Source organism: Eretmochelys imbricata, chromosome 12, assembly GCF_965152235.1.
Source record: "Eretmochelys imbricata isolate rEreImb1 chromosome 12, rEreImb1.hap1, whole genome shotgun sequence".
Lineage (NCBI taxonomy): Eukaryota > Metazoa > Chordata > Testudines > Cheloniidae > Eretmochelys > Eretmochelys imbricata.
In genome coordinates this window covers 39,774,565-39,790,947 of record NC_135583.1, presented here as the reverse complement: position 1 = coordinate 39,790,947, position 16,383 = coordinate 39,774,565, and the positions used below count along the sequence as shown (strand labels likewise).

General features: G+C 47.1%; 1 protein-coding gene across 3 annotated transcripts in view; it reads right to left on the bottom strand.

The window, feature by feature from the left end:
- ACSF3 (acyl-CoA synthetase family member 3) overlaps positions 1-16,383 on the bottom strand; it is a 106,524-nt gene that overhangs the window by 55,369 nt on the left and 34,772 nt on the right. For all 3 annotated transcript variants that reach the window (XM_077830904.1, XM_077830906.1, XM_077830905.1), the window contains exon 6: positions 13,033-13,145. In XM_077830904.1, coding sequence (XP_077687030.1) covers positions 13,033-13,145 — 113 coding nt within the window. The remainder of the gene's footprint in view (positions 1-13,032; positions 13,146-16,383) is intronic.

Below are 16,383 nucleotides of genomic sequence, written 5' to 3'. Positions count from 1 at the left end.
CAGGTCATTCCTCCTTAACAGAATAAAGGACAACTACAGCAAGTGGAGTTTCTTACACATTTCCTCCCTCTTTCCAGACTTCTAACTCCTGTCCCATAACCAAACTTTGTTCTCTTGCTCCACCAACCAGTGAGCCGGGGACTAGCTCCCTCTCTAGTTGACTCCCAGCCTGTCTTTTGCACCCCAATAGCAGCGGGGACGTCCAGCCTAGTGCAACAGCCACATGCAACACATCACAAACGACGCCCAGCAAACAATATTCTTTAAAAATGCCTAAAGATCTCCGAACAGTGATGGGTTTGCAGCTCCCACTGGCTTTCATTATTAGAAATACCGTGCAAGCGGCAGGCTGGGAAGGTGTTTCAGTTAAAAAACATTACCTCAAAGAACACTATCCACACGAAAAGAAAAGGCGGACTTGTGGCACCTTAGAGACTAACAAATGTATTTGAGCATAAGCTTTCGTGAGCTACAGCTCACTTCATCGGATGCATGCAGTGGAAAATACAGTGGGGAGATTTATATACATAGAGAACATGAAACAATGGGTGTTACCATACACACTGTTGGTACCATACACAGCTGCTACTCTGAAACCTGTAAGGAGAGTGATCAGGTAAGGTGAGCTATTACCAGCAGGAGAGCGGGGGGAGGAACAACCTTTTGTAGTGATAATCAAGGTGGGCCATTTCCAGCAGTTGACAAGAACGTCTGAGGAACAGCTGGGGGTGGGGGTGGGGGTGAGGGGTGGGAATAAACATGGGGAAATAGTTTTACTTTGTGTAATGACCCATCCACTCCCAATCTTTATTCAAGCCTAAGTTAAATTGTATCCAGTTTGCAAATTAATTCCAATTCAGCAGTCTCTCCTTGGAGTCTGTTTCTGAAGATTTTTTGTTGAAGAATTGCAATTGGTTAGTCTCTAAGGTGCCACAAGTCCTCCTTTTCTTTTTGCGAATACAGACTAACACAGCTGCTACTCTGAAACCTGTCACTTTTAGGTCTGTAATCGAGTGACCAAAGAGATTGACGTGTTCTCCGACTGGTTTTTGAATGTTATAATTCTTGACATCTGATTTGTGTCCATTTATTCTTTTACGTAGAGACTGTCCAGTTTGACCAATGTACATGGCAGAGGGGCACTGCTGGCACATGATGGCACATATCACATTGGTGGATGTGCAGGTGAACGAGCCTCTGATAGTGTGGCCGATGTGATTAGTCCCTATGATGGTGTCCCCTGAATAGATATGTGGACACAGTTGACAACGGGCTTTGTTGCAAGGATAGGTTCCTGGGTTAGAGTTTTTGTTGTGTGGTGTGTGGTTGCTGGTGAGTATTTGCTTCAAGTTTGGGGGCTGTCTGTAAGCGAGGACTGGTCTGTCTCACAAGATCTGTGAGAGTGATGGGCCGTCCTTCAGGATAGGTTGTAGATCCTTGATGATGCGTTGGAGAGGTTTTAGTTGGGGGCTGAAGGTGATGGCTAGTGGCGTTCTGTTATTTTCTTTGTTGGGCCTGTCCTGTAGCAGGTAACTTCTGGGTACTCTTCTGGCTCTGTCAATCTGCTTCTTCACTTCAGCAGGTGGGTACAGTAGTTGTAAGAACGCTTGATAGAGATCTTGTAGGTGTTTGTCTCTGTCTGAGGGGTTGGAGCAAATGTGATTGTATCGTAGAGCTTGGCTGTAGACAATGGATCGTGTGGTGCGGTCTGGATGAAAGCTGGAGGCATGTAGGTAGGCATAGCGGTCAGTAGGTTTCCAGTATAGTATGTGACCATCGCTTATTAGCACTGTAGTGTACAGGAAGTGGATCTCTTGTGTGGACTGGTCCAGGCTGAGGTTGATGGTGGGATGGAAATTGTTGAAATCATGGTAGAATTCCTTAAGGGCTTCTTTTCCTTGGGTCCAGATGATGAAGATGTCATCAATGTTGCACGAGTAGGAGCATTAGGGAACGAGAGCTGAGGAAGCGTTGTTCTAAGTCAGCCATAAAAATGTTGGCATACTGTGGGGCCATAAGGGTACCCATAGCAGTGCCACTGATTTGAAGGTATACATAGTCCCCAAATGTGAAATAGTTATGGGTGAGGACAAAGTCACAAAGTTCAGCCACCAGGTTTGCCGTGACATTATCGGGGATACTGTTCCTGATGGCTTGTAGTCCATCTTTGTGTGGAATGTTGGTGTAGAGGGCTTCTGCATCCATAGTGGCCAGGATGGTGTTTTCAGGAAGATCACCGATGGATTGTAGTTTCCTCAGGAAGTCAGTGGTGTCTCGAAGATAGCTGGGAGTGCTGGTAGCATAGGGCCTGAGGAGGGAGTCTACATAGCCAGACAATCCTGCTGTCAGGGTGCCAATGCCTGAGATGATGGGGCATCCAGGATTTCCAGGTTTATGGATCTTGGGTAGCAGACAGAATACCCCAGGTCGGGGTTCCAGGGGTGTGTCTGTGCGGATTTGTTCTTGTGCTTTTTCAGGGAGTTTCTTGAGCAAATGCTGTAGTTTCTTTTGGTAACCTTCAATGGGATCAGAGAGTAATGGCTTGTAGAAAGTGGTGTTGGAGAGCTGCCTAGCAACCTCTTGTTCATATTCCGACCTATTCATGATGACAACAGCACCTCCTTTGTCAGCCTTTTTGATTATGATGTCAGAGTTGTTTCTGAGGCTGTGGATGGCAGTGTATTCTGCACGGCTGAGGTTATGGGGCTAGTGATGCTCCTTTTCCACAATTTCAGCCCGTGCACGTCGGCGGAAGCACTCTATGTAGAAGTCCCGTCTGTTGTTTCGACTTTCAGGAGGAGTCCACCTAGAATCCTTCTTTTTGTAGTCTTGGTAGGAAGGTCTCTGTGAGTTAGTATGTTGTTCAGAGGTGTGTTGGAAATATTCCTTGAGTTGGAGACGTCGAAAATAGGATTTTAGGTCACCACAGAACCGTATCATGTTCGTGGGGGTGGAGGGGCAGAAGGAGAGGCCCCAAGATAGGACAGATTCTTCTGCTGGGATAAGAGTATAGTTGGATAGATTAAATACTCACCAGCAACCACACAACAAAAACACTAACCCAGGAACCTATCCTTGCAACAAAGCCCGTTGCCAACTGTGTCCACATATCTATTCAGGGGACACCATCATAGGGACTAATCACATCGGCCACACTATCAGAGGCTCGTTCACCTGCACATCTACCAATGTGATATGTGCCAGCAGTGCCCCTCTGCCATGTACATTGGCCAAACTGGACAGTCTCTACGTAAAAGAATAAATGGACACAAATCAGACGTCAAGAATTATAACATTCAAAAACCAGTCGGAGAACACTTCAATCTCTTTGGTCACTCGATTACAGACCTAAAAGTGGCAATACTTCAACAAAAAACCTTCAAAAACAGAATCCAGCGAGTGACTGCTGAATTGGAATTAATTTGCAAACTGGATACAATTAACTTAGGCTTGAATAAAGACTGAGAGTGGATGGGTCATTACACAAAGTAAAACTATTTCCCCATGTTTATTCCCACCCCCCACCGTTCCTCAGACGTTCTTGTCAACTACTGGAAATGGCCCACCTTGATAATCACTACAAAAGGTTCCCCCTCCCCCCCCGCTCTCCTGCTGGTAATAGCTCACCTTACCTGGTCACTCTTGTTACAGTGTGTATGGTAACACCCATTGTTTCATGTTCTCTGTGTATATAAATCTCCCCACTGTATTTTCCACTGCATGGATCCGATGAAGTGAGCTGTAGCTCACGAAAACTTATGCTCAAATAAATTTGTTAGTCTCTAAGGTGCCACAAGTCCTCCTTTTCTTTTTGCGGATACAGACTAACACGGCTGCTACTCTGACAACTATCCACACAGGTGCTTGCAAGCTTACAAACCTACTGCATCTTAATAGAGCTGCTACTGGGAGTTTTGCAACTCTGCCCAATTGCAGCTGAGCAGACGAATGCAGGATCTCCCCGCATGGAGATCATGTACATTCTCCTTTCTAGTGTAAAGGAGCCTTGCAAGCTGCCATCATCACAGGACCATCTTTCCCAGAAAGAGGCTTCTCTTCTTTCCACCCACCCATGAAATCACTCCCTCACAGGAAGAGGCCTCTGCTTTCAACCTGCAGCATGACGTGTCCATCTACACAGGAAAAGACTGCTCCCCCCTTTCACCCACAGCAAGAGACCCCCATGCTTCAAGGAACAGACTGGTGTCCTTTGCTGAAACATACAGAAAATGGCTGTCCCCTCCAAACTATAACTCATCCGCATACGGAAAAGTTTGGCCTCCCCTTCTATCCATAACAGGGAACTCCCTAGAGAAGGAAAAATACATTTCCCCCATTCTCAGTAAGTGCAATGTTTAATAAAAGAAAAGCACTGCACATATGTCGAAAATGTGTCCCAGGGCAGCTAGAAAGGAGAACAAACTGGCCAGCTTTCAGGATAGTAAAATATATGGCCTGACAATATCTTCTCCCCAGATGGGATGGCAACTCCCCTCTGTCTTAAAGTATAAACGGCCAATTTTATTTTTAACATTCATTTAGAAAAACGGTTTATGGCTTTGTAAACTGAGGCCCCTTAAAGAAATCAGCAATCTCAGAGGGCTTGTCTTCCCTCTTGAATGTGTGTAGCACTAGACATCCTGGGCATGCTGGAGAGGACAGGGGGTCTTTTAAAGCGCTGTTACCCTTTGTACAGTGACCGGACAATTGCGGGCATTGCGCAGCTCCAGGTGTGATTTCCACTCAATGATTCCTGACCAAAGCTGCGCAGTTTAGAAGTGTAAAAATGTTGTTTCTAGTGGTCAGTGCAGCAAACTCTCCCAGAGACCCTTCCATTACACACCTCAACACCAGGAATCTGGAATCTGCATTCAGAATGTAATTTACACTGTTGTGGAAATCAGGAGAGACCCCAGCTTCCTCTCCCAGAGCTGGGTTGGATCTGCAGGGCTAGCTGGAGAGAGAAGGAGCAAGAACTTATTTTTGTCAGAAAAGGCAAGAGATGCGACTGACCATACCAACAGAGCAGAGCCAGACACTATTCTCCCATGGGCCACGTAAACACCTGGAGAGACAGACAGAACCAATCATGCAAAGTAACTTTTCTGACCATACTCTTATCGGAGGCTCAATACTGCAAGGTGCTGAGCACCATCACCTTGACTGGCATTAAGGGTGCTCAGGCTCTCAGTGTCTTACAGGATTGGGTCCTTGATGGGCAGCCCTGCAAGGAAGTCTGCCTGTACTCTTCACAGGTGAGCTCTTCATAGGGGGTGTCAGATACCTTGGTAACCAAGCAGCTCTTCCCCTGACTCTGTGAAGATCTTAGATCAGGGGTGGGCAAACTTTTTGGCCCCAGGGCCACATCTGGGTGAGGAAACTGCATGCAGGGCCGTGAATGTAGAGTTGGGGTGCATGAGGGAGTGCAGGGTGCAGAAGGGGGTGTGGTATGCAGGAAGGGGCTCAAGGCAGGGGGTTGGGGTGAAGGAGGGAGTGTGGAGTGCGGCAGGGGGCTCAGGGCAGGAGGTTGGGGTGCAGCCGGGGGCTCAGGGCAGGGGGTTGGGGTGGCACCGGCGTGCAGCGGGGCTAAGACAGGCTCCCTGCCTGCCCTGGCCCTGCGCCGCTCCCGGAAGCGGCCGGCACCACATCCCTGAGGCCCCTGGGGGGGGGGGCAGAGGGGTCCGTGCGCTGCCCTCCCCTGCGAGTACCTCCCCCAGAGCTCCCATTGGCCGCAGTTCCCCATTCCCGGCCAATGGGAGCTGCGGGGGGCAGTGCCTGGAGGGGAGGGCAGCGCACGGAGCCCTCTGCCTCCCCCCTCCCCCATGGGGCCACAGGGACGTGGTGCCGGCCGCTTCCAGCCGGATCCAAAGCCCAGCTCTGTTTTAGATCAATACAAACAAGAGACACACCTCTTGTACACGCTGACATAGTGAAGGCAGAGGGGGCAGCTCCTGATGATGGGATGTGTTCTGGTGTCTGGCAAGGACCCACAACCCTGCAACTCCTCTTCTGTGCCTATATGTAGGTGTAGGCAGCAGTCAGCATGCTCCTAACAGATGGCAGAGACCTGAAGGGGGGACCAGGAGGAGGGGCCAGGAGACACTGGCGGCTATGTGGGGAGGAATGGCCAGAGCAGCGCCGTTTCTCGTCCAGAACGACATCTTGCATATGGATAAGCAACGAGATAATTACGATCTTGAAAAAGGGGAGAAGCAAAGCCCCGCTGCTGCAGCGTCCTCCGGCTGCCAGCTCCTTGCAACCCATACGTCCCGCGTAGCTCTCTTTGCAGCCTCATCATAAGAAAATTACTTGCCATAAAAGCCCTGGTTAGAGTGTAGCATTATATACAGCTGTGAAGCCATTTATCTATTGATAGACCCCTATTGTTAGGGACTGGGGGCTGGCTCTCGTGTAAGTGAGCAATTTGGAAAAAAAAACAAAAAAAACAACAACCCCCCACCCCCAAATAAATAAAGAGAGAGAGAGAGAGAGAGAGAGAGAGAGAGAATACCCGTCACGCTTACAGGGTTTACAGGCTTGTGCCAGCTGGGAAGCTACAGTGTATGAAATATGCATTGCACAGAACAAAGCAAACTGAAATATTCAATGGTGGAAAAAAGTAACCCTTTCCTGCATGCAGTACCCATGCCACAGGGGAAGCCAAAGCCCTCGGGTGAGCAAAGGTCACAGATGCAGGACCAAAGAAAAGTAGGATAGAAGCACCCAAGTCAAAAGAGGAAGCGTTAGTGGGGGGTTAGAAGGCCAGGATAGACATCCTCTTCCTCTTCACCTCTCTGGTTAAACTGAGCATTGAATTAGCACTGCACATGTGTCTAGCCCAGGCCTGACTCAACCCCACAGGCACAATGGGCAGATAATCATTCAGTGACCCCTTCTTGTGCAAGTGGCCATGGCTATGATGGTGGTGATGGCCTAGCTTGTCTAGAGCAGCAACAGGTTCAGAGCGGCTGCTGTCACAAAGGACCAGAAACCGATCCATTCTAATAATCAGAACCGGCAAGTCTACAACTCTAAGCCCCACAACTCTCCTCCGAGGATCTCAAAGAAACATGAACCCTCACAGCTCCTGGCGAGGGATGTCTAGGGAACGCTTTACCAACCACTGAAATGAGGCCACTTCTCAGATGGTATGTGGCAGCAGTTTAACAACATTTACAATACTACACAACTGCTTAGGAGAGGAAGCGAAGAATACAGTGTCAAATCAGAAGTGCAGAAGACATTCAGGGAGCCAGACTTAGCCATGACACCTGGGTTTATATACCTTGTTCACAGAAGTGCCTAAGGGTGCTTAAATACTAAAAGGAGTCAGGACCTTATTTGCTTGTTTCACACTGCACCCCAGCACCCTGCTGGGTCCCTGTTCAGGACCACCTCAGAGGGAAAGCTCCACCTACTGAACCAGCACTGCCTGAAGCACCTAGGTTCCTCTCAGAGTACGCCTGCCGGAAATCTCCTTTACCTTTGCATTCCCATCACACCCCAGCACTTCAGGGGGGCTTTGGTGACTCATTCACTGGGGTCGCCAGGTTAATGAGCTAAGCCACATTTGCTGAGAATTTAATATGGGGAGAAATGAAAACTATCAAAGCAAAACCTGTTATTTTGGCCTTGCATCCGAGGCACCACTTCACTCTTCAGCATCATGTCCAGGACAGAGATGTAATGCGGTGCCTTGGCTCTCCAGCAACATTCTGGGAGCACTGTGTGAACAGCCCTGGGCCAACAGCAATGAAGAAACCAAGAGCTGGGGAGTTGATTCCGAGAGGGAAATCTAGGTGGCGTGCATCGATAAACAGCCGGCATTGGCAGGGAAGTGATACAAAGAGTCAACCAGCAACAATCCCAACCCTGAACTGCTCTTCTCAGACTCTTCCTGCTCAGAGCAGAGAGGACTAGAGATAATCACTGGGGTTACAAAGAAATCCTATTGATGGAGCCGTATGTACGAATGGAATCCAACACTCTAATGAAGGGAAAGGGGGAAAAAAAAAAAGAAGGAACAAAGAGATGCAGCAAAATTTCAGCTAAGTAGATTATTGATCTTCAGGGCATGCCAGAAACCAACTTTGCAAATTACATCAGTCCCCTTGCTGCAATATTACACAGTTACCAGACTGCAAAGTGGAAATGTTCCCCCACCCTCCAACACTAACACACACCGCATAGCCTTCCCTCTATACCATCTGTGGTGGACGAGATAGTATTTCATATTTGAGAGACGTCTTTAAGTTCTGTTTGCGTCCTTCCCTTCAGCCAGAAGCACAAAGGTGTCTGAAGGGTGAATATTTAACAGAAAACAACACAACCTCCCTCGCATTTAATGAGGCCAGCTATGCTTGGTATCTGGAACAAATGGCTCAAAGAAAGTCTGTCGTCTTGCTTCCTGAGGATGAGATGGCCGAACACAAGCAGGACAAGGCAATGACCTTGTAACACTTTGTACAGCTAAGAAAAGAATAATTTACTTGGCACATGCAGCCTCTTTTTGCTGCTTGTGGAAAAGAGTGAGGACGGAATGGTTCTGGTTATGCATACGGCACAGCTGAAGTGTGACTGCCTCGCGGACAGCCCCGATAGCAAGCCTACCCCCAATCAGAAGGATCACCTTCTCACAGGGAAACAGAGGATCCGAGGATCATTGTGGGCCTAACCATTGCAGCTTCTCATTAGCACACCCCACAGTTAGTCACTGCCAGCCCTGCTGACTCCACCAAACTCATCCTTAACCCTCTGCATGCTCTCCAATGTAGTGTACACTGTACATAAGGGACACGTCTCCCAGCACAGCCTGATGTCCCTACAAGGGCCAGGAGTTACATTTCTATAGCAGCATCATTACTATTTGTATAGTACCACCGAAGAGCACTTTGTTTTCTATATAGGAGAGGTCCTTGCCCTGAATCGAAGCAGAGAATCTGCAAGCGTTTATTACACTTTAAGTGTTTATTTCCTAGAGTGGGATGAGCAGGCCGTTATATGACATTTGGTCATTTTCCATATGACCAAATGTTTTTCAACATCAAAACATCTAGCAGTGCCCAGAGCTAGGATGGGAGCTTACGGATGGATTTATCAATCAAAATCAAATACATAAATAAATGGAGACGGATGGGAAGCAACCTCCTTTCCTACGTTGTGTGGGCTTCATTCTTCAACCCGTATCTGATTGCCATGTTTATTGTTCTTTAACTCTTACCTATCTGCCTTTTTTCATTACTTTGCCCTTGCCTGACTTCCTTTTCTTTTTGGCTTAAGTACATGGATCTCAAAGTCCTCAGCACCTGTTAATTATGGCTCTTAACCCTCCAGTGAGGGAGGGAAGTAAATATTTTTATCCCCCTTTCACAAAAGGGGGGAACTAAGGCGCAAAGAAGTTGAGTGACTTGCCGAGGTGGCAGAACCAGGGTTGGAACCCAGGAGTCTTGGCCTCTGAGTCAGAGTCCTGATCTCTGGGAGAGAGACATGGCAGTCGGGAAGCCTCATCAGCTAACCAGATCCCTCTTTTCATCGCGTATAAACAAAGCTAAGCGTGTTTCCCTTTGATTCAGTCATGGGGGAGGGACGGGGATCTGCGACTTTTCTACTTTAAGCATGTTTCACTGAAATACTTTCTGGTGATATACATGATTAAACAAACGTGCACCCAGCACACAAGCTCCATCACGTCAGCCCAGGAACAAGCACTAGTTGAGGCTTTCAGTGTGTCACTGCAGGCAGGCAGGAGTTAAATTATATTGTTAATTTAGGACATACACACACTTTCTCTTGGTCTCTGCCAAAGCCACTGCTGTTTCCAGCAGAACAGGTGCACAGTGAGAGCCTCTGAGCTCATCAGGTGACTAGCACCTGGCGGACAGCACAGCCATGGACTATAAAGTCATGCTGCTCAGGCTGGCTGCTTCCACGTAATAACGATATTAAACTCCTGGCACCTCAGTGAGTTTATCTATGGAGATATGCATTCAAAGCAGCACCCGTACTTCCCATCTTGGTCACTTCCTGACAACTACAGTAGTACGCTGCTGCACTTTGCCATTGGAAATAGTTTGTTAGAAATGGGACAGACTGGAAATACCAGTAAGTATCAACAAACAAAGCCATCTCTTAGTTCAGGCCCATTAGCACAGGGGCTGCTCAAAGGACAGGCATAAGCAGATGGGACAGTCTCCCTTCCAGTACTCAGAAATTTCCAGCCAGGCTACGGAAAAAACAGACTGAAAGTCTGGGCAAAGGGGCAGTGCGTGAGAGATGGGGACAGCTGTTTGGACTCACACTAGAAGAATGATCACGACAATACCCAGAGGCAAACATCTCTGTCTCCCTGTACATTCGGAGTCAGACATCTTGCAAACTCAGCAGAACATTCAAAAGGCCCTAGGGAGACTTTGATGGAAAGTCAGCCTCTAGCCAGGCATCAACTAGAGGCTCAGGGCCAATTTCAGAGCTGGGGTAAGCAAGTGCAGCTCCCAGTGACTGCAAATGAGCATTTAGACTTCAATATATACTGCAACCGCTTACATCGGGGCTGAGTTTGGTTGGTAGGATATATAGTATGTGGCACCGAATGAGGGAAATGCCTAGTGATGGATAACTGGGAGGAGGTGACAGGCAGGTGCAAAGGGGTAAATGATGGCCCCTGGTATGTAAACCTAGCCAGCTCAGAACTATACACAGTAGTACAAAGCCTCACTTCCCTGAAACCACAGGAGGACGTGAACCAGGCTTGGACGACCAAGGTTTAGCTACATGAAGTCTGGACTCCCCTTTAAATAAAACCAGATCCAGTGGCCCCACAGGGACTAGCGGATAGCCCGGGCACACAGCCAGCCTAGCTTTGGTCCAGAATTTTGCTAAAATCAAACAAAAACCACACATATTTTGTTCACCTGTATGTTAAAAACAGTGACCACATCTCACCCCAGAGGTGACTGATTTCTGTAATGGGCAAAGGAGTCTTATATTCTAGATCTAATTCGTAAAGAGCACTGGGATCCTTCAGGGTGAATAGTGTAAAGGGCTCATTATTAAAATTGTACTGGGACAAATGGTTTACATTTCATGTCCCCACCCAGTGCAAGTGAAAAGGGGCCGACATGTAACTGTAAGACGAGGAGTCAGACATAAGAAAGCAAACAGTATTTCCGGGCTCTCTCTAGCAATGACATGACAAAAACAGGACACAGCTTCTCATCTGTTAAACTGCCCACAGGGTCATTTTAAGAGTCCTCTCTACCCTGCCCATCTCTCAGCAAAACAAGGTCATTTAACGCTCAGGCCAAAAGATGTAACCAGTAATAACAGCTAGACTCATGGCAAGTCCCTTTCCCGCCCAGATCATGCTGGTTTTGCTAACAGATGGGCTCCATAACTCCATCCGGTCCCAGAATGCCTTGAGAAGCCTTCACATTTTTTAAACCTCTTTTAGTTAATCTAGGGATTTTTTATACAAATGAAGATGAGTCACACAGTGCTGGCTACAGCATGGCACACTGAGGGTAGATGCCATCTGACCTCCCCACACACAGCTCTTCCCATGGATTTCAAGCCAGTTATGCATCTCCCTCACTGCTGTTCCAGTTCTGGCCTCACTGTACAGATGCACCTCGGTTCCAACCCACCACCTCAATCCTGATTTACAGGAGACAGAGTTAAGAAGTTTTCTTTGAGCTTGTCACCGGTAGTTACATGCGCAGTGTTAGCAAGTATTTCCTGTGCGCATCAGGAACTCCGCTAGAACCCCTGGCATCTACATGGCTACAGGAGAAACTAACCTGGTTTACGAATGAGTAAAGTAACTCTATCTTTCCCTCGTCTAGGACCAGCTTTCAAAGACTGGCCTCCCTTTTTTGCACCCACACATAAGTGGTTCCTGGTGTAATTCCTCTCACATACGCATCTATTTACTTGAGTGAGCCTGCAGATCACGTGGTTATCGATCTACAGTAAGTGACATGAATCGCACCTACAATAAGGGCACAAAAGGGCAGCCAGGTGAAGGGCACCCAGGCAAACGGGGAGGTGGGAAAGAGGAGGAAGGTGTTGTGTCTAAGTTGCACTCTGCCTGCTGCTCCAAACCTACATATAGATGTCTGGTCTATACCCTGCAAGCTCCTTAGGGCCAGGACAGTTACTTGTTTGGTCTGTAAAGTGCCACACACAGAATAATCACAGAATCTTAGAAATGCAGGACTGGAAGGGACCACGAGAGATCATCTTTCCAGTCTCCTGCAATGAGGCAGGACTAAGTATTAGCTAGACCATCCCTGACAGGTATTTGTCTAACCTATTCTTCAAAAACTCCAGTGACCACATCATAATATAGCATACAATAAAGAGACGAGAATAACTAATATCAGTAAGTCACTAGGAATAGCAAGAGTGTCTTCCTCTTTCTGGGTCTCTGGGGAAGGGGAGAAGTGTTTTCATAATTTTCACTGAGAGCAGGACCCGAAGAGCACCCCAATGCCAGTGTCACACTGTTGTCATGATCTTTACCCAAAAAGGACATGTTATATATCACTGGAAAACGAATAACTCACTGATCACTAATATTCTTGCATAATTTATGCATGGTTAACCCACACAGAATTTTACAGATGTGCTGGAAATATGTGACTAAAATGTGTTTACACCAGGCAGATCAGAACGAGTTGATAAATAAGGGGCTGCGTACTCTCTCTTTAAAGGAGTAGCAAACTTGATAGTTTTGGGAGTGCTATAGTGAGAGGGACTGAGCACTGCAAATATACAACTCTGAAGAACTAGGGAATCGGGGTTCACTAATTATTACTGCTAGGCAAGATTTGGACTGATGGAGTCCTAACAGTTTGCTGGCAGGGAGACAGGCTGGTGTGTCAGGGAGCTGATTCTCCCAGCTTAGCAGCAGCAAAGCTCCCACTTGCTGAGGCTGGGAGAGGTAACACAGTGACTCAGCTCTGGGAACCCTAGCAGATTGTCACAGAGAGGCAGATACAAGAGACAGAAGCAGACAGCATAGCTGCATGCTACCTTTGTGTCACGTTCATCTCCTTGAGCGTGGATGGTGTAGGAAGGACCTTCCCTTTTCAAACTCTTCGTGGCAATGCGCACTTCCACCCCTGGCAGCGGGGTCCCCACAGATCCTGGGAAAGGAAACAAGGGGGAAAGAGAGAGTTGGGTGATACATGGAAGAAAGGGACTGCTCTTCTGCAGCTGAGCTCTGCAGGGTGGCACTGTGCAGCCACAGAACAGGAGGTTACCCTCTATGGAGACAGCGCTCACACGAGGTGAAGCAAACATGCATCCCACACATGCTTGCAAAACCTTCTGCTATGTTATTCAGTCGTTCACTGAAGGAGGCACTGTAAGAAATGCCTAAAAAAGTGAACACGTCTCCATATCGGAGTAGGTCCCTTCCAGTCACTCTCTGAGGTCAGACCAAATGTTGGCACAGCTTCATAGCTCAGTAATGAAGCTGTGTTTATAAAGGAAAACAAGCATACATGTGAAAAGAAAGAGCACAGTGATTGTTACAGCTGCTCTCAGCTTCTTACCACCCGGACTTGACAGGGAAGGCAATGGCACAGAGATGTAAGAACTGCCAGGGATTATCTCAGTTTTATATTGCATCAATACGCTGCATATAAAACACGAAAGGAGAAAAGCAGAGTTCAAAACACATCATTATTCTACAGGTTTCAGTTTTCAAAGCCGGGGAAATCTGACAGTGTCAGGAACGACTGCCTATGGTCCAGGGACCAAGTTCCTCCAAAAACTGCAGACAGCAGGATCCTAACTATCCAGTTCACTAAATGTCCTTCTTGGCTAACCCTCAGAGAGAAACAAGGGCAGCTTTGCTGCAGAACTCTCTAACCCCAAGGCACCGGCAAGCTCATTCAGTGGTGGCCTTGGTTCATAGTGGCACAGCCAGAGGTTGTAGGTGCTGTTTCTGATTACACAAAGGGCTTGACTGTGCATCTCATAAGCACACGCTGGTAGAAGGCTATCCTCGCTTTGATACTTTGTACCTTCAACTCCTGCGATTTATACAACAGTGAATGCTGAAGTCTAAAGTAAAATGGGCGACGAAGGAGAGGTCAGCTGCGAGTGCTCTGCGGGTGGGGAGCACGAGACATGTCTGTGTAGAAATTCATGACATTACACTTCACTGAACATTTAATGGGATAAACAGTTCTACAGACACTAACTAGGGAGCCAGAGTTTTAAAGGCATCCAACTGGTGCTTTATAAAGCTGCTCTAGAGTTCCAGTCCAATGCTCAGTGTCACAATTAGCAAATTCCACGCCAAGCTTTCCAGCTACCAAGGCTGCTTTCTCTGTCTGGCAGAGAGAGGGGACAGCAGTGTTGAGGAGTTATTTGTCTGAATATCTGAGAAACTGGCAGTGGAAAGTGATTATTTTTCTAAGCCAGGTTCAGCGGCAAGCAGCTTCACGTGCCGAGAGAGAAGAGTTCCATGCAGAAAACATCGGTGATCCAGCAGGTGATCCTGAACCCTGACCCAATACACAGTCACCCATTCCCCAGGGCGAGTCAGATGAAAGCAAACAGAACATGGAGGGCATTCCATGGGTGATCACAGCACACAGCAGGTGGTGTTACCAGGGCACCAGGCTGACAAGGGCAGTAATTCCCTTGAAACACTTGGCCTGGTGTATTTTACTGTGGTTAGGAAATGCAATTAGATGTAAAAATGACACAGAATGAGACACATATTTGCTGGGAATTGGGTTGACATCACCAACAACTAATCAGCTGGCTCCAGCATTCTCAAATGGTCTTTAGAGCTGAGAGGCAGAGGGACTGGAGCACAGGGCAGGAAGCCAGGCTCGCTAGTTTTAATCACAAGCTCTGACAATGTCTCTCTCTGGGGCCCTGGGTAAAACATTTCATCCCTTTGTGCTTCACTTTATTCAATTGTCCCACCTGGGGAATGAGGATAATGATTTTCACCTCTGGGGATAAAAATGATGCAATGTTTACTTAACGCTCAGCCTCGCCTTTTCTCCCCAATGTTTGTCCTCATTGCTACCACCAGTGCCAGCTTCACTGATGGCAGCGAGGGCAGTCAAGTCATCTGCAGCCACCAGCATTGTAACAGTACAGTCCAAGTGCTGCTGTTATGTCAGACGATATTAGAACAGGAATTTCACACTGCAGCAAACAGTTGGGGGGTAGGAACACTTCTATCTGAGGGGTCATTTTCTGACTCCCCCCATTATCATCTGTAATTCAGCATTTGGGTCCATGGGGCTTCTTCCTCACTGCTGACCCTCTCTTTCTGTTTAACCTCCAGTGATCTTGTATTTGTGACATCACAATCTTGTGTTTGTCACATCAGTCAGTTACCATGGACACGGATATGATGTGTCTAGATTTATGACTTCCCCGCAGGATCAACTAAGAGCAGATGGGCTATGAGGAAGAGAGATTTTATTGCAACAAAACTACCCTAACAATTAGCAAATCTGGCAAGAAACAAACAGAAAACTACATGACAGGTAAGGGATGGGTTCCTGTTGCAAGTGGGATACAGGCTTTAAAGTTTCTCACAGTATAAATGTCATCTACTATATACACCCAATTATTATTAGATGTGTGGTTTGAACTGTTTTCGTAACAGCCCCAAAAGGCCTGCCAGGCTGAGGAAATGTATTCCATCTCATCTGGTCAGAGACCATGAATTACACCAGAATACAAAAAGAGACTGATTGACCTAAGCACTTATCCCATTCCATTGGAGATGGTGCTACCTACTGGCATTAATATATTTTGAACAGGTAGACTTCTCCTGGTGAATTTTGGGAACACTCAAGGTCATGTCATAAGTCACTTAAAATATCGCAAATACGTGAAAAGCCAGACACATTGTAGCCTGTTGGGGTATGCTCTGAGTACTTGGGACAAAATTTTCAAAAACACTTACATGATTTAGGAGCCTATGTCCCACTACCTTTTTCTTCCTCCCCTTCTTGGGGAGAAAATATGAGGTACTAAAGGGCTCCTTAACCGAGCAGAGAAAGGCAGAATAAGAACCAATAGTTGGAAGCTAAAGTCACATAAACTATAATTAGAAATTTTTAACAGTGAGAGTGATCAATCATTGGCACAAATGAACAACGAAAGTGGTGGATTCTCCATCTCGGAAGGTCTTCAAATAAAGATTGGATGGCTTTCTGGAAGACAAACAAGTTATTGGGCTCAATACAGGTGTAACTGGGCGAAACGGCTTGTGATATACAGGAGGTCAGACTTGATGATGGAATGGTCTCTTCTTGCTTCACTCTCTATGCATCTATGAATGTTGAATACTTAGGGAAAAGTCTCACTGGCTTTTTCTGAGAATGGAACTTTGACGCCAAA